Source organism: Poecilia reticulata, linkage group LG16 (genome assembly GCF_000633615.1).
Source record: "Poecilia reticulata strain Guanapo linkage group LG16, Guppy_female_1.0+MT, whole genome shotgun sequence".
Lineage (NCBI taxonomy): Eukaryota > Metazoa > Chordata > Actinopteri > Cyprinodontiformes > Poeciliidae > Poecilia > Poecilia reticulata.
Window position 1 is genome coordinate 24,253,385 of NC_024346.1, and position 22,383 is coordinate 24,275,767.

The following is a 22,383-nucleotide window of genomic DNA, read 5'->3' on the forward strand; positions in this document are numbered from 1 at the left end:
TTTCTAGAAAATCTGAGGTTTTGTATCTACGATGCATCAATTGTGTATTTTCTATCTACAATGGCCCTAATACGCTGTCATACTTTTTTCTGCCCGATTAGAAACTCTTGATATTTTCCGTATATTTTTCTATTGCAACGTCAACAGCCGAGTTATTTTTAGACAGCCTTTCACTTTCCCGATGTAGTCTCCGTCATGACACGGCAGCAGACGCAGCTGTGAGCCGTCCGCAGCTCCCGGCTCCCGTTGATGCCGAACTGATGCCCTGTGAAACTGCAGGTGACTGTGTGTGTGCGTGTGCGTGTGTGTGTGGACACTTGGATTTCACACTTGGCAGATCCTTTTTCCAAAGCTCGCTGCACAGCTGTCATTAATAGATGAACTCTCCTGTGTTGCTTGTGCTCAGATTGTATTACCGCGTCTGACCTCGTCCACACTCCAAACGTACAAAGTGCAAAGTATTTATATTTTTAAATGAAATCCCAGTCATTTTTTGACTGGGATTTGACAGGCTCTCCTGTTAGAAGAGGAGAGCCTGTCTCCTCTTGAACACAGGTCATGAACACAGGTCTGTCCTAATCTAAGCTCATTCATAACACTCAGTTCTCTACAGCAGAACTGAGTGTTATGCTGTAGAGGCAGAGTAAAGTAGTCATTGTTGACTGACAGCGCGCGCACACACACGTGCGCGTGGCCACACTGAGGGCTAATCTAATGAGTCAATATTCTGTCATTAAAGCCAAATGGGAGCATCTAAACAGACTCCAAGGTCAGCGCTGTGATGCATGTGACAGTCCAAATTACTGCTCATGATGTAATCCTGTGCAGACTGATGGATGTTTTCAAATGAGCTGTCAACTCTGGTGACGATATTTTTACCGTCACTGATCCAATTTGTGGATGGAGGGAGTCACGACGAACGGCCGATATCCGAACCGCGTGACTTAGTGGCGCGTAAAGCTCTTAGCATACAGGAGCTGCTGACTGAGACTCAAATTATTAAAACAAATTTATTAAAACAAGCAAAACGTCAAATCCAACCGAATGTCTATGTTGGAATCTGATTGGTTTTCAAGTACCAGCGAAACAAAAATCCTACTTTCTGAGGATGTTTTAGTCCCAAAACAAAAAAAAAAACGTTCTGAGTGTGCAATCAGCACTGGATTTAGAAACAGTAAAATGCCGTTACTGTTGGGGTCACTCGGGGGTCACCGAAGGTTGAACGATGGAAAAACGTCTAGGACCCAGAGAGCTCCTGGAGGATTTCTGCAGCCCGTGTAGCCACATCAGCAGGACACCTAAAATGAAAAAAAAAAACAAAAAATATATATATATATTATTCATAATCTCAACATGGAGACAGAAACAATGAAATTATCTAACATATATAGTGTACTCTCAATAGCTGTATGCTTGTTTTACCTTATAAAGCACAGAAGAGCATAATGGAATAATATTCTGCTCCATATTCACTTAAAATCAACATTACATTTGTTCTGTTTTTACTTACATCTGTATCAAAATCATAAACTCCAACATGAATGCATAAAGTCCTCAGTCGACACAGTCAGCTCTACACTGAAGATTTTTCAGAAAATCCATCATCAGCTCAACATAACGGCTCAGACACAAAATACTTCACAAAATCACCCATCTGGACTTGGAGCCACATGATGAAATGAGTAGAAAAAAAAAATTAAACATGGCTTCACACATCCACTAAACACTCCAAATGCAGGTGAATCTATAAGCAACAATATCATTGAAAGTTCAATTATTTCAGTAATTTGATTAAAAAATAAATAAATAAAAGAAGAAACTCACACAGATTCATTTCCACAGGTCCGCTTACGCCTCTCAACTTAATTACCGTCCTCATAATTGATCTAATTAAAACGTTCCCCAGAGGCCTTTCAAACCCTTGAAAGTTTTGGCATTTGGATAAAGTGAGTGAGTTCAAGCTGCAGTTCATCACTGATTGTATCCCCCCACGTTCTGCTAGCAAGTACACACTGTGCAGCTACGCAGAGGACGAGGAGCGACAAGCCCAGCTAAAAATGGCTTTAGTTTTAATTTTCAGCTGATTTTCAGTATATCTGATTGGGCCACCCTTAATTTACAAATATAATATGATGTTTGCAGGACTGAAATATTAGTTTCCAATCTTGCTACTTATATTAGGAACATATTTCTGTTCATGACAAATATGTGAAAGAGGAGTTTCTGTAAAAGAGGCTGGAATCTTAAATTGCCGTTAGCATCTTTACTAAGTAATTAATATTGTTAGCACAGTAATACGTTTTCCTTGCGTTTCCCTCGAGAAATTAGATCTTTACCTAAACTTTACCAGCATTTTAAAATGCTCTGCTGCCTGGAAGACTGAGGCCGAAAAGTATAAAACAGCAAAACCTGAAAAGTAATATGTTTAGCTTTGCTGGTTTCTGAAGATAGTCTTGCTCTCTCTCGCCTTCTGGCAGCCTGAATGAATTGCAGACATGTCTTAGAAGATTTTCTCCCTTCAAATAACCTCATTATGTCTCACTGCATGGTGCATTCACAAAACAGAGTATGATGGGAGTTTTTGAGTTTTCAACTGGTTGGTCATCAGTAAGGGTCAATCGAGTCGATTCCTCTACATTTATAGGTTTTAGATTATCAGCATAAAATATAAGCAGCTTCTCACATTACAGGGAGAAAACTGAAAGAAAATTATAAGAGCAACACTCAGCATTGTCCGCACCACATGTAGCAGCAAGGGGGGCAGATCACAGCTGAGCAGATGGTGCCATTCGATGCTCACTTGTTTCTGGAACATATTGCTAGGACCTTACTAAAAATCACGCCATAACTCCCCCCCCCCACCCTTTTATTTTTCTTTTTTTAGTTTGTTTCTGGTCCTGCCTCATAGTTCCACAGCTGCTGAACGTCAAAGATTTCAGCAGCAGATTTCTGCTGCAGCTGCTTCACGAATTTTGAGTCCAAAAATTAGACAAAGTTGTTTACAGAAGGAGCGTTTCGGTTCCACGCGCTGCGTTTGATGTCGGCGCGGATAGCAGAGCGCCTCAGCATTAGCGACGGCTTTGACCGACCTGAACGTGGCGGTGAGCCAGGATCAGGTTCGGAGATGGGCGAGGGGGGGCGGGGGGGGCGAGCCTTTTCTTCAGGAGCTGAAGTGACGCCCCTCCCTCTGCAGACGGTCAGGCTTGAGGGTTTACGAAAAAAAAAAGCATTCCTCAGGTTGCCATGGTAAAGGCAGGCACAATGACATCATTAGTATCTAGGCCCCGACCTCCGCTCTCCCTGAAAATCGCGTCTTTTCCCCTCTTCTGCCGCTGCCCAAACTCCTCTCATCTTCTCAATTAAAACCTCTCCCACCTCTTCCTGTCCCCTTCCTTCTCTCCACACGGCTCTTCTCATCTCCTACCCCTTTTTTCCTAAAAACCTCTACTTCCCTCTCCCTACTGCTAGATGGGTGGGTGGGTGGGAGGGCGCCAGCCTCGGCCACTTCAAAGCAGAGAGCTGATTTTTGCTTTCATCTGCCAGAGAAACGGGAAAGTGAGGCGAGGAGAGGAGGTCAGGAAAATAGGGAAATGGAGAGGGGCAGTGCATGCTGGAGATACGGGGCTGCGAGGGCGACAAAGGGGGTGGGGGGGACGCATAAAAGAGGCGGCAGAGGAGAAAAGAGGTGGAGAGGGCGAGTCGAGTAAGAGGAGCCTCAATGGCAGACCAACAATACACCTTTAATATTGATCTGGCAGGATCTGTGTGTGATTGAGAGACACAATCTGGATGCAGAGGAGGGGGAGAGCAACTAATTGTGTTCCTGTGTGTGTCGGCACAGTGCGCACGTGTGCGTGCGTGTGTGAGAGGTCGCTGGTCTCATACATCAAAGGATCAAAGGAAGCATGGTCGCTATAGTGAGAAAACCCTCGGTTCAAAGAGGGAGCAAACATTCAGCCCACACACTCATGAAAAGCAGCCCGGTGCGGGGATGCAGGTGCACGTATGGGAACACACACGTTGGACGGGTAGCAGTAGCCAGTGTTTGTCCCTACAGATGTTGGTTATTGATAACTACACATCAGTACTAGTGTATGGATAAATCATGTTCTGCTATGTGACTGAAGTTTTCTTCTTTTTCGTCAAAACAGCTCCATACATAAAGTTCGCTAGTGAAAGAGTATTTTACATTCCTGTCTGTTTTGTGAGCTTTTTGTCTGACCTCCTGTCCTTTTCTGCTCTGACAAGAAGAAAAGTGAGTTTTGTTTTAGACAAGATGTGAAAGATACAACTGACATACATTAAAGGAACAGATGTTGTGCTAAAAAGAAAAAAAGTTTTCATATACATGTTTGGTGGGATTTTATGTGACACATTAGTTTATAACAATGAATGTGGAGAAAACTGTTCAAATTTAAAACAAAAAACAAAAAAACCCAGCTGAGATGTGTTGTGTGTGCATCTGTCCCTCTTTACTCTGATACACTTAAATAAAATCCAGTTGTTCCAGCAAGACAACAACTCTACATGATGCCACCGCAGCTAGAGCAAAATAGCTCAGATTAACTCTAACTGTGATTGTGGGGCAGATTTTGAAAATCGCTGTTCACACTCGGCCTCTACTGAAACTGACAAGCGTTTTTATTTATACAGGCCAGAAAAAACAGGGGCACAAATCTCATTCTCAACGTGTACAACAGAGAAATACACCTGTTGACTACAGATGCATGACACACTTTTCAGATTTTTCTTGCCAAAAACACATAAGCCAACGTAACGTCAATGTGTGAGGTTGCAACTTGACCAAATGTGGATAAAGTTGGAGGGGTTCGAATACATTTTCAAGGCAAAACACAATTTTTTTTCATGCTTCTTGCAATAGCAAACCTTTAAGAGCGAAAGGATTAATGTGTCTCAGTCAACGTGAGTCAAGAAACTATGTGAGTAGGAGGTTATAGCTTCTCGTAGGGTCTGACCTGTTCTGCTGGTCCCAGAGGAGTGGGCCGGACAGGCGACTCAGCAGGCCAAACACTGAGCTAACAGAGCCTGTCGAAAGGCATTTCACCTTTACACAGAACACAATATACAATAGTAGCATAGGGCTCACAGCACAAATATTACTTTGCAACACAGGAGGAAAAGGTTCATGAACGGCCGTCGACAGATGAGAACTGCTCTTAAGGAAACAGCGATTTGCTCTCAGAAACAGGTTGGACGGGCTCAGCATCGGAGAAGAGCTGCTGTGCTGAAAGGAAGGCTAATTTCTCTGGTTGTGCGCTATTACAAATATTTACACTGCCCACACTGGTATGTTTTCCAGCACCGCAAACTGGTTTGAGGCAAAGAGAATGTGTCTGTACAGAGACCAAACTGGCTCACCCAGAACATCACACAAGCTCTCTACCAGTCTGCGATCGTGATAATTAAAACATCGACACCTCGAGTTCATCAATTGGTTCTGGAACCATTTCTGCAGCATGTCGGCCTGCGTGGTCCTGGCCAAAGAGGCTACTGGCTTTACTGGATATGGGATAATGCAGCAGCATTAGAAGGATGTAAAAAACAAAATCCAACTGAATGACAAGATCCAAGTTTCTCAATTAGAACTTTCCTAAAAAAAACAACAAAAAAAACATCATGGTGGTTCTGCAAGCTCCCCGTCTTTGTACAACGTTCCCTGTTCTTCTCTTAAGCACGGGACAAAGCCGTCCACAATCTGCAACTTGTTTGTTTTTCCACTAAAAAAAACAATGTGGGATGTTCATGAACATCTTGTGGGATGTTCATGAACATCTTGTGGGATGTTCATGAACATCTTGTGGGATGTTCATGAACATCCCACAAGAGCTGCAGCTGTGACTCAAACAATTTCACATCGCAATGTTGTTAAAATTACAGTTTGCCAAATCTTTTACCCGAGTCACTTTTTTTACCTTCTCAGACCACTGGAGTTTGAAGGACTTCATTTTCATGCTTTCATTTATTCCACTCGTTGCCGGATGCCACTGTATTTTTCTCTTCAGCTTTCAAGCAGTAACCCTTACAAGACCGGATAAAAATAAGCACTGCGCATCAGAAAGACGCACCTGTTGGACTCGGCAATATCCTGAAGCAGACTGGTCAGGCCCGTTCCTTCAGGACATTCCAGCCAACCACACTGGTCTGTAGTTTGTATCTGAAAAGAAAAAAAAACAGAGAGAAAAATTCAGTAAAAAGGTTTCACAGTACTTTTCATTCTGACAATGGGATGGAACACTTTAAATGTGGTAGAAAATGGAGCAGCTACTGGACTTTCACACCAATACGATTGAGGCTGTTATTTGAATACGGTTCTGGAAATGAATCAAAATTGTTCTGCACTTCTGAAAACCTAAAACAGATCTCTGGTTCAGGGACAGTATAACTTTATTATTCTGACAGAATAAAGAAATAGAACGAAAAGTGTGATGGATTTTATTTTCTGTCTCTTACATTGCAAAGCTGGAAATTCACAGTATTGATGCATTAGATAAAAAAAAAAGTTCTTTCTGGAGTTAAAACAATTTCTTCAGTAAACTGTAAGTCATCTCGTGAATATAAAAGCATAAAGCTCACTCGTCCATGATACTGACGAGGCCCTCAAGTGTGTTACTATCATTTCAAAATTCACCTATTTCACTGCAAGCCCCTTTTTTCTGATTTCTGTACTATTTAGTCATTAAATAGTCTGGATGGTTTGACTTCCAGGACCTACTTTATGATTCCGTCACTGACTATAGACTCATATGCTGCTGTCTTATGAAGTGTGTCCATAAGCCCCGCCCTAAACTATCTGAGAGCGATTTATTCTCTCCTGTTGAGATTCCTCTGGTTTTATGGCTGCTCTGTCAGGCCTCTCATCATGGTGATGTTTCTGTATTTTCCCAGAGCAACCCCCCCCCCAAAAAAAATACTGAACACAGTTTAGTGATAAAATCTGCCTTAACTTTGCATTTAAAGTTATTTTGTAGCTCAAATCTTTAATAACTAACAATGAAGCATGTTTGTGTCGGTGTTTCTTAGTGTGAGTTTGCGTGTCCGTGTGCTGATGAGTGGATTTGTGTCACTGTGTTTTGGAGAACATGCTTTCTCTGATCTCTGGTGACATCATCATGTCTGTCTCTGTGGCGACACAGTACAGTTGTTGCTAAGTAACGGGGTTAGGGGGAGAGAAAAGATGCTCCCCTCACTTATTTTCCACACAAGTGCGCACACGCACACACACACACACGCACACACACACACTTTTTTTTCTTTTGCCTTCTCCATCGGCGTTGGAGGACCTTCATGTGTGCCTGCCAACCAAACGCAGACATCTCTTCTTCAACCTGGCTCTACCACCTCATCCTCCATTCTCCCCTCAACTCAATACGTGACGAACAAGCGAGTCAATAATGTTGAACTCAAAGTTGTACAAGATGAACCCAGACAGACAGACAGACAGACATGCAGCTCCTCAGACGTACAGCACAGGGCTGTCATGGTAGATGTCGAGTTTAAACAAGTGACAATGTACCTGACAGCACGGAAACAGATTCGCCCCCCCAAAAAAAGAAAATAAAAAACTTGTACATGATCCATGAATAACAGAACGTTTAGATGTGTTTTTCAGAGGCTGACAGAACGACTGAAAGGATGCGTTTTGTTTGAATGACGGCTAAGTACTTTGTTTGATGAAAAATTTGCAATAACTGTAGGAGCAAAACATGAGCTTCCTGCTTTTGATGGGATTTAGGTCCGGCCTTTGACTGGGCCGTGATGCACTTCGATCAAAACCTTGACATTTTAGCTCCCACCAGAGCTGTGGATCTGTGGAGCTAGTTAGCAAGGGCTGCTGTATTTGGATTACCATTAAATTACCTACAGGACTGTATCTACTAATTAGGTGAATTCTGATAGTAGTTAGAAGTACTACGATTTTCTTTAACTTTAAAATTATGAGCTACTTTTAACTGGATTAAACCTCAGATAAAATATATTAACTACATTTTGTGGCTGCAACAAGACAAAAAGTGGAAAAGTTTGCTTTTCCTGCCGTACGAGAAGACATGTCACAGATCATTAACTCCATGTTGCCAGAAGGAAACGAACAAGTGAAAAAACAAAATAAATAAACTACTCTACGGAAATAATAAATGCTCAGTTCTCTCGCAAATTATCACACGGTCTTATTGAATTAGCAGTTTTTTTTTTTAGTCTTTTTAATTTGTAAAAATAAATTGCAGTCAGATTTCACTAATTCAAAAATGATTTATTCTCCCCTTCCCCTCTTTTCAGTTTCAAAGCTATTAGCGGGATCTTTGATTGAGATTAACAGAGGCCTGAAATCAATGAAAGATAATTAAAAAGCTTTTGTGAAGGGCAGACGCTCGGTTCAGTGAGTAGGTGTGTGTTTGAGACAGAATGTGGGAGACAAATTAAGGAGCACGGCACTGCATGGCACAATTAGCAGACTCAAATCCAAACATGGAAAGCGGTGAACTCCTACGCCTAAATAGGTCAGGTATTCACCAAGTAGGGTCTGTTTATGTTCTACGAATAAAATAACTGTTGGGATTTTTTTAACCATTACAGATTCGTAAAGAAAAGTCAGTGGATCTGATTAGGTCGACAAAGACGGGATAGGAAGTGCAGCTCTGCTCGCCTGTCGCCTCCAACACTGAGAGTGACCGCCACGGTTCCTCCGTTCATCAGAATGATTCACGTGTCTGAGCAGAGAAAATCAGCTTAGGATAAAACAGTTTAAAAGTTGTTCTTTTCATTGTGTTGCTTGAACTGTGTCGGCCTGCAGCAGGCCTAGAGCAAGCCGCAGCTGAGGCCATCGGTGATTCAAACTTTATTTCAATAAGTATTTAAGCACAGATAGGCCAGTAATGTGATCTTATTCTGTTTTATGGGGGCTTTACATTCCTCTGCTCTCATTCACCTATATTAAATGTTTCTGAATATTTTCTGTACAATTGTTGAATTGAGTCCGCTATCTCAGCTGATAATGCTAACGCTATTAGCTCTGCTAATGCTAAGACGCCAACCACGGTTAGTTTATGCTGTGCTTAACACTCAACTTTTTCTGTTTATGCCGTAATTAGTCATTGTAGAGAAAAGGGGTTTTCAAGAGGTGCTTAATAGCACCACATCTGCTACTTTCCTTCTTTGCTACACTGAACTGCTAATCCCAGGTGTGACATCATCACGTCTGCCATTTGTTTGCCATCTTGCGATTCGTAAAGATTATTAAGTCACCATCTTGGTAGTCCGTCATGTCATCCAGTCAGTCGATGTGATTGCTAGTTAGTACAACACTGAGAATCGATTGTCCAAAATGTTTGTGATTTTTACTTCAGCAAATCATTTTTAAAACATTACTTTATTCAAAGTTTGTTTTATTTCCCCCTCAGCGCTGCATTTAAACTGCTTGTTTTAAAACATTACAGCTGTTATTTATTGTGGCCTTTCAGAAACACACTTTGGTTCTTAAACATACATTTTCTCACTGAATTGTGACATCACTATCATTTTATTAGATATTTTTTACAAGTAAAAAAAAAATCATTATTATTATTTCACTTTCACTTGTTAGCTTAGTTGAATGTTGCTAGTCCAGTTAAAGAGTTTGTTTACTAAAGTATTTTACCTGGAAGTATTTCGTTAAATGTTTACATTTTGTGTTTATTCCCTATTTGATGTCTGGCAATATCAATGTTCAAATTTACTCCATCTATTCTACAATGGCACACAGAGGATTTTCTGCTATTGATTTCTCACAATGAGGTGGTGCAGGTGCCCTGACTTAGTAATTTTGATCTAAATTACAAACTTTGTTAACATTATTAGCCTTTGACACTTATTAATAGTCAAACCAAACCTATTCCTGTACAACATCAGAAACACTAAGCTGAGTACCAGATATTTAAAATGAATAGACTTAAAGTATTAGGGCTCTAAAATGTGATCAACATCATACATTTGATGACTCCAATGTGTGCATTAGTGTGAAAAACAGAAAAGCTGTGGACCGAGGACATGGGGTATTTTTTTTATGACCAAATAAATTAGTTATATTTCCACTGGGATGCTGCTTGGTGAATCATCCCCTCGCTACAAGGAAATAGCTGAAATATAGCACTGTGTGTTGCTCAGGGTGGAGAGTCAGAGAGAGACGGCACACTGAGGCAGCGCTGGGGTAATGAGGGAGCTTCCACAAAATGACAAATTTGTCAGACAAATAAAGGGGAAAAAGAAAAAAGGGGTCTGTGACACGGAGAGAGAGAGAGACAGAGTGGGTGGTTCAGATGGCCAGAACTAATTAGTGAGGAGAATTACAAATATATCTACACATGCAAATGTCCTCTCCTTCCTTTTTCACGCACAGCTACAAAGTAGAGTAGCTTCCAGGCACAGCCTTGGGTCAGTTCATGCAACACAAAGGTGGCAGCTGACCTTGTGTCCCACGTGCAGAAACTTTTTCATGACCCTGCGGCCAAGCCAAAACATTAGGGATGCATTTTGCATAATTCATAGAGGTGTACAGAAAAATTAGACGTTTTTTTTAACCTTCCGTCGACGACTTGAAATGTGTTTTCGTTGGACTCCCAGCCCAAAAATAAAGTCCTGGTGCAAATCAAAAATGGAATAACAATTAACAACTCATTACAACCAGAATAAAAAGAAAGCATATGTATTAGGAAAGGACGTAAACCTTGACGTTTGTTATATTCAGTGGGTTACAGTTCGATGTAAAACGGCGTATCAGGCTCAGCATCACAGAGTGAAGTGTAAGTCTTGTACTTTGGATTTTTTTTATTTTTATTATTTTATTGCAGGATCATAACAGGGAATTGTGGTACTATTTAATATTGCAGGATGATATTTATTAGGGTTAGCGTACTGTTTCCCAACTCTTGCCTATCTTTTCTTTATTACAATATCTTTACTTCTTCTTTATGGGCTTCAGCATCTCAGCGACTGTAAAACATACATCATGTCAGCAGAGCATTGAGATCAATGAAACACCATCCAGCAGGCCAATATATATTATTGGCAAGCAGAATTTGCATTCAAGGAACGTTAAATAAAATATCCGACCAAATGTTGCATCCGAGCGGTCCTATGCGATCCCATCATTACAGATATCGACACTGTGATTCAATATATTGTGCACCTCTGGCAGAATGAAAATAGATATTTCTCCAGTGTTTCAAGGCTGCATTTGCAAATAATGCAGCTAATCAATATTTCCAACACAGCGGAGTTATTGATTTAACGGTTCAATTAAAGGGGGCAGCGTTGCATTATGAGGAAAAACGAAACACTGTCACCTTGTTAAAATAAAGTTTAGTAAATGTCAGTTTTCTACTTGGTGTGAGAAAACCAACAAACTCGTATTGATTGTGTTTGAGGAGCAGCAGCTGTGCTGCACTGCACTCTCTTCCAGGTTGGCTTTCATCAGAGCAACAAATCATACCGACTATCCCACAAAATTGGACAGACTCTTGACCAGATACTGACAGGAAGAAACAACCCAGCATCCCCCCCACCCCCCTCAATCTGTCTTGCACCTTCTGTCAGTCTCATTCTGGAGAAACTGCACATTATTCGGGAGAGTAGGAAGCCTGGTATGAGTCTGTGAGAGTTAGAGTGTGTGTAAGTCTGTGTCTAGTTATTATTTTATTATCTCTCAATGGCCCCAAGATTCTCTCCTGCCAGAGCACAAATTTAGATACATTGCATCAGACGCTGCTGCTGTGTGAGCGACTCACCAGCCGTTTAATGATCCTCAGAGCCGTGCGTTGGACTCGGGGGTTCTCGGAGTTCACGTGAGCGCGCAGGAGATGGGAGAAGCTCTGTAAACACGAAGGCGACAAGCAGTCCTGACCTTCTCCGCCGTACAACTGTACCAGTAAGGACAGACACTGAATGGATTCCTCCCACACTTCCTGGTTTTCAGTGGACAGCTGGAGAGACGATGGAAACACACAACAACCACAGTTCAATTTGTGTTAATGCTAGAATTACTTGAATTTTAAAGATGACTTTTTTTTAGCTACCGATGTTTACAACACACTGTGTTGTGTGTGTAGAGAAACTTTATGAGCTTAAACCTGGAGTTAACAGGGCATTATGTTAATCTGATTCCTAAAAGTTGTTTAGCGCGGAGCGGAGCGGGCAAAACAGATTTTCCTCCTAAATAGACGAACTACAAAGCCTTGGGAAAGTGTGACAAATTGTATTTACATCGACACTGCATTATTAGGAGAATTATAACAAAGAATACAGAAACTCTAAATAAAATACACTGAGGTTTAGGTGGCATTGTGGTGACGTTTTGCTGCTTCAGGACTTGGATGATCGTAACGGCTGGAACCATGAATTCTCCTTTCTCGCCAGAAAACCCTGAAGAAGAATGGTTGAGGTATCAATTTGTAACCTGCATTCAGCCAAAATGAAACGATTAAACTTTCTACATTAACAAAAGGTCTACCGGTGTCTAAAGCTACCCGTTTTGGCAGTTTTAGTGACGTTTCATTGCTATCGACAGCGTTTCGCTCACTCACTAATCTTTCAAAGGGCAAAGGGGCTGAGCAGAGGTCGAGTGTGTGTTGGCTGCTCCATCAACCCTCTAATGTGTTCATTGTGTCCCTGGAGACGCCCCTCTTTTCTGGGCCCCAAGTTCCTTTCTTGCTGCTCTCTCCACAATGCCATCGACTTTCCAGGATGACTTACAGCATTCTCCGTTCTGCGTGGATTCTTTCTTCTGTCTCACAGGCAGTTTATTTCATTTTTATTTGAGCTGAAAGGCACATAACACACTCAGAATAAAAAGTCAACACCAACAAAATGGAATGCATGAATTAATCTCCTTTTTTTTAGCAGTGCATTGTTGACTTGTCTTGTTTTCATCATCTGCAACACGATCCACTGCGCCATCATTCCAGAGAATATTTAATTCAGTGGCCGCCCTCAGAAGAAGATGGGAAATATATCAATATTTCATTTTGTTAAGTTTGTTTAAGTGTATATTCAGTGCTTGTGGTTGCTCTCTGAACCATTTACATTTCATAAAAGTAAAGATGACAGTTTTTTCTTCTTATGAGGCAACCCTGTCTTCACCAAACTCTGCCTAGCTTTGAGGGCTACTTAAATCTAAATGTCAAAGGTGATAAGAACAGGTTACATTTACATTTAAAGAATTTGAATTTTGGTCGTTTATTTTAGATTTTGTGATACTAAATTTAATCTGAACTCTATTAACAGTTTGCACTGAGATTTTGAGGCCACATGAAGGAATGGGGGAGTTATCTGCAGCACATTTGATGGACAGCAGAGAAAATAGAGCCAGAATCTGAGAATGTTTAAGAGGCTCCTTTGATTAAATGTTCAAAATGTCTCCCCCCCCCAAAAAAGCTAAAAATGTACTCTATACTTAACTTCCTGTTTGTGAGATTTCTATAACTATAACAATCAACAGTGGTTAAATGTAAGCTAAATATGTACGGCCATCTTGCATTTCCTTCATTCTACACACTGTTTATGTCACCAGCCCATCTCTTCTGCTCATGGCAAGGACAGCATTGTTTCATATTATGTGGTATCTGGTAAAGGTTTTCATATCTCCTGAACTTTCTAAATCTTCTCACATTTCATCCACAAACAACGATGTTTTTTTTTGGGGGTTTCATGTAAAAGGTGGCGTTGCAGGCCAAACAGGAGCGTTGTGTAATGCAAAAAGGAAATGTTTGGTGTTCGGTTCTGAGCTGTGGAAACTTGATGCTTAAAAGTGTTCATCACTGCAGGTTTCACCAACTCAAAATTTAATTATTTTGTACGGTCTTTTTAAAATCATCATGAAAAAAATTTAAGACAAGTGTCATTTCCAAAATGTACTAAAGAAAATTGCATATTTTATAAAGAAGAGCCGAGCTTGATTCACAGAATACACGTAGAATCGTTCCGGTTGGCAGGAGAAGTGAGACAGTGGCAACGATGAACCACATCTGGCCAGCTAGCGATACATTTACACTTTCCAATGATGGACATAAAAAGGTAGCTAGCTAGCAAGGGTTTATTGTTGGCTAGTTAGCGGTAGCCTCCTCTGCTTCACGTCACAGAACGTAATCAAGATGTCTGACAGAAAAGTCCCACAAGAAAAATAAACTACATATATAGTAATCAATAGACCTGCCAGGGCAAAATTTAAGACCAGTGAATAACTTATTTAAGGCCAATTTACATATTTTCCAGTGAATTTAAGACATTTTAAGGCCTTCATTTTACATACGTAAATAAGACTTTTTAAGGGTGCGGGGACACCCGACATCCGTGAGTTGAATTTTGTGATCTCGCATTAATCTTCAGAGATAGGGCGTTTACACATCCAGAGTCATGGAGGCGAAGTCAAAGCACCATCTCACAGATGACGGGGGGGGGGGGGGGGGGTGGGGGGGGGGGGGGGGGGGGGGGGGGGGGGGGGGGGGGGGGGGGGGGGGGGGGGGGGGGGGGGGGGGGGGGGGGGGGGGGGGGGGGGGGGGGGGGAGCTGTGGAGATGTAATTTGTTTTGAGGGTGGCTGTTACACTGCAGCTCTTTAAGCTCCATGTGGATGTGTGCAGAGGCTTTCTCAACATCAGGAAGACCAAGAAACACGACACAAAGGTCAGGGATAAAGTTGCAGAGAGGGCTGTTATGAAACTATTTGAAGCTTTTAAGACCTGTCTCAAGTCATCATCTGAACATGGAAAAAGTATTTCCCAACAGCAAAAAACAAACAAACAAAAAAACACCACAGACACAGCTAATCCAAAATCACAGGCTGGGCAAGAAGAGCATAACCCGAGAAGAAGAAAAGTGGGACATGGTAACTTGGGAGGAGCTGCAGGGACTCAAAGCTCAGGTGGGAGATTCTCTTGACCAAACAAGTATTAGTGATAGAACAGTTTGGATCAAAGGATATGGATATATCGGAATGGTGCAATTAAAGTTCAGATCAGAAACTGAACAAGAATCCAATGTCAAAGTTCGCAGACAATCTGAGGTGGAGCCATTTTGGAAAAGAATAATGTGTTCAGTGCAGATGTGTTAAATTGCTGGAAACATAGCACAAAAAAAAAAAGCGCTACTGAGATAAATTAGTCCTGTAAAGTACTGACTAAGGAATGCCAAATACAAAAGCACAACACACTTGCCGTATTTTCTTTTCCTTTTTTTCTCCAAACTTAAAAAAGAACCTTAATCATTTTCCTTCCACTCTAAAATCCTGCACCACTTTGTGCGAGTCCATCACACAAAACACCAATGAAACACAGTTTGTGGCTGGCAAAGTTCTTCGGTCGTGAAAACTTTCGCCATGCAGTGCGAATAATCCAGAGACGTACACAAACACGCTGGGAGAAAAAGTATCAGCACAAACACAAAAAGGCTGCGAGTGTAAGGTCTCACCATGTGAATGAGGTGAGTGCTGAGTTGGCTCAAGGGTCTGTTGGCTACGAGCAGTTTCTCTGCTGCCTCCGTTTCTGCTGCTGAACAAGATAGCCTCTGGCTCTATACACACGCACACACACACACACACACGCGCACTTTAAATCATTTATAGAGATTTGACAGTCAATAATGATTTATCCAGAGACTTGTCAAGACTTATTCTGACACAGAAAGACGATGTGATAGACTAAGAAAGGAAATAGTTTCCCTGCGTGACGTTACTGCCGCTGTTCCTTAACGAGACGGTCAGGACAACATCGACTGAACTCTTTTCTTTGCCACGCCAAGTATTTTTAGCGTGCCACAAAGAATTAACCTTCTCATATTCTGTGTTTTGGTTTTTTTTCCCTTCATCATTAGCGTCCCGGTAATACAGTTTGGCTTATTTTAGTTCAGTCCGTGCCTGCAGTGAAACTTCAGGCCAATTAGTAGTGGAATAAGATGATTAATACTGGCGTACATCCTCTTTCTCCACCAAAGTCACTGCTGTTCTGGGGTTTTTTTTTTCTTCTCCCACCTCTGTGCTGAAATATCTGACATACTCTCTCTTGACAAACTGCGAAACAGTTTAGGAAGAGCGGCCGAGTCACGTCCGCTTCCCTTATCGGACCTTATTACCCAAAAGAATTTGGTTTAGGCAGAATTTTTCTTTTTTAATGAGCTTTGCATTTATGGTGGAATTGATTTCTGCTGCACATTCTCTTTGTTCCTTTTTTCCATCTCCATCTCTCTTTCCATGCTTTCTCTTCTCCCCTCTTTCCTCTCTGTCCTCTCTTTCACCCAGTCTTTTACCCTCCTTCCACTTTAGTCCCCCCCACCCCCTTGTCCAGGCATTAATATGTATGCACTGGGCTGGGGTGCACAGTATGGGGAGATGGGGGCTGGTTTGTGTGTATGCGTGTGTCTGTCTATATAGTGAGGCAAGCTGAGGACAAAGCCAGCGGTGATAATGAGGCCGCAGGGACATAGCCAGACAGGCCCCTCAGTATATGCCTGTGTGTGTGTATGCGTGTGTGTGTGCGTGTCCCAGGGACCTCATGCACTTTCTCCTGAGTCTGCAACTTCAATATTGCAGTTGCTTAAACCTGCTAGCTTCTACCTCATACATCAATGGACACACACTCGAACACACACATGCACTCGCCTTTGGGGGAAAAGATAGAAGGACAACATTTTCAGGTAGATGACTTTGTGATTTTTGTCAGCTGATGTGGGCTCACCGGAGATGAAGAGGCCAAGTATCGGTAAAAATGTTTTTTAAAAAGGGTGGAAAATGAAGTACCTTGCAAAAGTATTCACAGCTCTTTAACTTTTTTTTACAAACTTAAATGTGTTACCAAAATTTTGTTTTAGACCAACATCAAGTACTGCAAAATTGTGAAGTGGACAGAAAACATGAGTTTTTTATTTTTATTTACAAATAAAAGTCTAAGCATCCATTTGAATTCATCCCTCCCGAGTGTAGAAACACTTTTCACTGCATTTACAGCTGCAAGTCATTTCAATTAGATCCCTATCAATTTTTCATATCTATAAACTTCAGATTTTTACAAGTCTTTGCAAAGCTACATCAAGCTCCATCAGACTGGATGGACAACAACTGTTCACATCAATTTTCTTTTCTTGCCACAGTTTCTCATTTCAATTCCGGTCAGGACTTTGACTGGTCCATTCTTACGCATAAAAATGCTTTCACTGAACAAACCGCAAAATATGTAGGGTCACTTTCCTGCTGGAAAGGGATTTTCAGCACTACTGTCAAGTCTTTTAGAGACTCTTTTTCCCCCCACAAATGTTAAGTAATTAACCATCATATACCTGAAGCAGTGTAGTTTTCCACCACACAGTATTGTTTTACATGACCAAAACTGAACATTTTTTTTGCCACATCAGAGCAGAACACCTTCTTCAATGTATGTGGTGTGTCTCTTCTACATGGTTTGTGGCAAACTGTTTGCATGACTTCTTGACTATTTTGACATCTGAAGAAAGTTTGCTCTACTGAATTTTATTTGTGGGTATTAGTGTAAAGGGGATTACAAATTTTACTGGAAAGAAAAATTAAAACCATATATTCTTTTCTAAAAATTTTACTTCTTTGTGCTGTTCTATTAAAAAAATTGTATAAATACATTGAAGTTTCTGGTTATAATGTAACAAAACATAATAGTTTTGCAAAGTGATGTACAGCTTATAAGCGGAAATGTAACAAGTTGCAATAAATGATCTCATATAAGGAAAAAAAATATGCATATTTATATATTGTGTTCTTCATATAATTCTATAGTAAAGATCGACAGGGTTTGTTCATTTGAGCTGTCGTACCTGCAGTGCAGTTCGCACAACACCTGATGTTTGCTTTAGGACGTTGTGCAGCAGTTCCAGAAGAGCTTGCAGAACAACCAGGCTGATTTTCCTTCCAGCATGCTTTTCTCCATCAAGGTAAACCTGCGCAGCTTCCGAGAGAGTGCTCACCAACACCTCCACCAGCTCTGTGGAGCAGAAAATGCTTCCAAGTCAGGGCTGAATCTGACTTTCATATTTGTTGTACCAGGAAAACTTGTAAAGATTTCAAACTCACATAAAGCTACTACTCAGGTTAAGGCTACACAGTCAAAATGAATGATGTTTTGCTATTAAGACAGCCACATTTTTTTCTCTCTGCCAAACTTGGTCATGACCAGAATCACAATTTTTATTTAATGTGTGTATATATTAGTGTGTCTAAAAAATGTTTTTGCCAGTCATCTCAGAAAGTGAAACTTGTATAAAAAAAATCATCAAGAATAAGAGTGATATAATCCAGGCCCTTTGTTATAAATGTAATGGTTGGAGCTTACAGATCATGTCTCAGAAAATTAGAATACTGTGACAACGGTTCTTATTGAAAATTGAGTGGAAGGAAGAAGTGTGGTAACAGGGAGAACCGCAGGTTTAGTGAAACCCATTCCAGAAGAGCTGCCATAGACAGACAAATACCAGACATGGGCTACAGATGTCACATTCGGCATGTCAAGCCTCTCTCCTGAACCAGAGACAACATCAGAGGCATCTTACCTGAACTAATGAGAAAAGGTATCGGACTGTTTTGGGTGTTCTGGGATCGTCACATCAGCTGCCAGGCTTGATTGGTTTTTATACTTGGCCTTTACACCATTTTGTAATGGTTATGAGTAAATAAAGTTCAAGGAATAAAAAGAAAATGCGCTTTCAGTTGCAACATTCTCCTCAAGAGGATGAAGTCTAAATTTAATATTAGTCATAAATTCAACCCAACAACTTTATGTTGCACTAAAAAAGAAACGATATCACCTTCTGGTAAAACAGTCAATTTATTGTTTAGACATGAACCACGACTAAAACAAACTTAATTAATGGGATTATTAAAAAAAATAATAACACAATGTACTTCTCTTTCTTCCTTTAAAATAGCACAGGGCACAGAGGCTGACCAAAACTATATAATATAGTTTATATATAATATGATCCAGCTAACCTTAATTACTTTCACCACACACAGACTCACCTTCCATTGCTCATTATATTTGACAGAACATACCTCCCCTTTTGAAGTAAGTTTAACAAGCTTTTATGAGCCTCCAGAGATGTTGCAGGCAACCACAACCGAGAACGTCTAAACAGAAATGTCTGCAAATACAAGCTGAAACACAAATCATGGATCCCAATGAATGCAGCTTTATAGTAAGTCCACACTTCTGGCCCTTCTTTTCTGTTTCTCATGAAAAAGAAAATAAACAGATGCCCTTAAACCAATTAATATATTAAATCCATCTTCTCAATGATAAAAACTCATCCAGTTTTCTTTTTTAGTTCAAATAGATCTTTTGTTAAAAAGCAGATGATGCTCGATTTCGGTTAGTGTAACTAACATTGCAGGCTCTAGAAAGATCAGTCAGATGTACTGTTACTCTGCCAAATTGCCAAATTATTTTGTTGGACGGCACTGGGCTGTTCAAATCAAATCAAATAAAAAAAAAAACAACAACTCTGCTGTTATGCTTGAAATATATTTAATGAAGTGGAGAAAAACTGCAAGTAAAGTTTTGAAACTAGAGACTGGACAGCCCGAAAACAAGGTTGGTCAAATACGTTTCCTGTAGATTAAAAGAAAAATAAAGTACATAGAGAACCTCTCAAATAGTTGCTTTTGGGAGATTTGGGGGTTGCAATGGTGGAAGCTGCCAAGTTTAGGCATATGAGGGAGGGAGAGCAACAAAGCAAATAAACCAAATAGTCATAGAATGTCACTTAGATTTTATAACTACGGTTTTGTCTTTATCATATGTTAAGTTTTTTCATGTTTTTCAGAATGTTATGGATGTGCAAGCACCTAATCTGGAGGCAATCAGCTACAGATGAACTACAAAAACAACGAAAAGCAAAGTAATATGGAATATTTCAGTAGTGGCATGAACAGCACTTGAAATAAAATAGATATCTAATTGAAAACAATAACATAGTTTTGGTATTTCTGCTCAAGACTATTGCTAACAATAACAATAATATCACTACTGCCCAATAATGGTACTTAATATCATTGGAGTAATTATGACTCGAGTTCAGGGTAGCACAACAAACTCACATCATGGCAACATCTGAATACACAGCAATTTAGAAATGTCACAGCAGAAAACCTATTAGCTCTATCAATGTTTGTGCAATACAACATTTAGCATTTATCTCATTTAGACACTTGGTCATTTTAAAAGGTATTTAAAAAATATATATAAATAAATGATGATGATGATAACAGTAAGCAGTTACCTTGCAGTGATCTATTTTAGTATTTTGTCATCATCCAAGTTAAAAATAGACATTGTGCAAAAGCTTAGCAGAGTTATCTATTTATAAACCGCATTTAAATCAGTTCTGTTGGGAAACGACACACTGAAATGCTCAGAGCACCAGAGGAGCGAAGAGGAAAACTCATCTGACTCACGAATGGCCAATAAAAACTATTTTAGCTCATGGTAGTTGTAAACACATTGCATATAAATGAATGATTAAAACAAGTTCAACGTTTAATTATTAATTAACATCCTTTCAATATAAAATACATAAATTCCTACTATTTTTAGTTAAAACTTGGGAGTACATGGGTAACTCCTGAGCCCAGTCCAGTCTGACTCAGATAAACAAACTTTTATGTCTGATTATTCTGGCATTTAACACATTTAATGACTTTGGTAAACCTGATTAACCTAAAACAGAAAAAAAAGAAGTTTAGATTCATTGAATACCGAGAGAAAAAAAATGTGTCATTGTATCTTCAACTTGGAGAACAACCATACCATTGATTTAAACTATGAAGAAATGTCAATTCAGTTCATCTCTGTAAGCCTTGCTATTAGAAAAACATTAATATGGAAGACAGATGTTGGTGTAGAAGTTATGCTAAAGAGCAAAATGATCGATTTCACATATATGTGGGAGTTTGCTGGAACACCATTTGGGAAATGACCTGAAACAAATTTTGAATGATGACTTATTGATGCAAATCGCATCGACATTAAGCAGCGCATGCACTGAAGCAGTTTGCCAAGATGCCAAAAAAATAAATAAATAAAATAAATAAATAAATAAATAAATAAAATGCAAGAAAGACAGAAAAAAATATATATATACCATCCATATAAGCAGAGAGGAATGGTTGGTGAAGTGTTTTTCTATAATCAAAGATGACGTTGTCTCATGTTTTGTCCAAACCTCAACCCTGGACCGAGCTCAAAGACATCTCGGCACATTAAGTACTTCTGAACTGTTGGACTGAATTTCTGATGCTCCCAATGTGTCCATTTCCTTATTAAATCCGTCAGTCTGCTCGTCAGTGTGCCTACAAAACAGGTTTCATATTCCCTCTCAGTGGATAAGCCCTAGGCTTCGTATCTTTATTTAATCAGATTACAGCCTAGACGGTTTCCGTCAGTCTGCCGCGCGCGCCCAAATTAAAACCGAGCAATCTACGAGCGTGCACATTAGAGCAAACTTTATTTTGAAATCACATTTCACTGTGGAATCAGGTTATCTCTCTCCTGCTGATTCTTTTCATCGCTGTCACTCGTTTTTAACCTCCCAATTTTCTCCTCTATAATCCCATCCCCTTTCCAAGTGTCTCTGACCCAAATGTAGGCCTGTTTATCCCATTCTTCCTCCCATCAACCTTTCTGCAACCATTTTTACTGTTTTGGCTCCCTTGTCATATTCCCTCCCTCCCGTTCTTTTTTTGTCATCTTTTTTTTTCCTTTTTCCCTTTTTCTTGTTCCCTTCTTCTGTCCTATCTCTGTCTTCATTCCCCAGGGGGTATTATCTCAGTCAGAGGCAAATCTGCCCAATTATAAACCTCATCTCCTCTCTCTCTGTTACACACACACGCGCACGCACGCACACACACACACAGATGCTGGGTTCTTCTGAATCCTCTGCTCCACACACACGCACGCACGCACGCACGCACACACACACACACACACATCTTCTCTCAGCCTCAAACGTCCACGGAGGAATACACACAGACACGTTTGCACGAGCACACAAAAACCCACTACCTTGTTTTGCTCTTCTTCACTGTCTATTTCATTGTCTAACAACACATACACACACAGACTCGCAAACCACAGCTACCCTCCTCTCTCTCTCTCTGTCACACCTTAAAAAGCCAATTATTCACGCTTCTTCCCTTTTTGCTTTCCTCTCCTCTCCCCTTTCCCCTGTTCTCTCCCATCACTACACCGATCTGCAGAGAACGACTCCCAAAACAACGGGGAGAGGAGAAGAAGGGCCAAAAATAGGTGACAAGGGATGTGTAAAACTGAAAACAGACAAAACAGAAGACGATGAGATGATGGGAGGGAAGGCGATGGGTGGTAGTG

At 40.5% G+C, this 22,383-nt stretch overlaps 1 protein-coding gene and 1 long non-coding RNA gene across 10 annotated transcripts in view; one reads left to right on the top strand and one right to left on the bottom strand.

The window, feature by feature from the left end:
• ulk4 (unc-51 like kinase 4) overlaps window positions 1-22,383 on the bottom strand; it is a 98,350-nt gene that overhangs the window by 7,660 nt on the left and 68,307 nt on the right. Inside the window, exons 34-38 of one of the 9 annotated variants that reach the window (XM_008432070.1) lie at window positions 17,819-17,985; window positions 15,452-15,553; window positions 11,778-11,972; window positions 6,087-6,175; window positions 1,190-1,298 (exon numbers count right to left, since the gene is read on the bottom strand). In XM_008432070.1, coding sequence (XP_008430292.1) covers window positions 1,238-1,298; window positions 6,087-6,175; window positions 11,778-11,972; window positions 15,452-15,553; window positions 17,819-17,985 — 614 coding nt within the window. In that variant the 3' untranslated portion in view covers window positions 1,190-1,237. Of the gene's footprint in view, window positions 1-991; window positions 1,299-6,086; window positions 6,176-11,777; window positions 11,973-12,312; window positions 12,412-12,499; window positions 12,809-15,451; window positions 15,554-17,818; window positions 17,986-22,383 lie in introns of those variants that run through there. The other 8 variants (XM_008432069.2, XM_008432071.2, XM_008432072.2 and 5 more) reach the window with 8 other exon arrangements.
• LOC103478319 (uncharacterized) lies at window positions 19,500-19,969 on the top strand. The gene is made up of 2 exons (XR_535779.1): window positions 19,500-19,590; window positions 19,823-19,969. It is a non-coding gene; the product is annotated as an uncharacterized LOC103478319 (long non-coding RNA).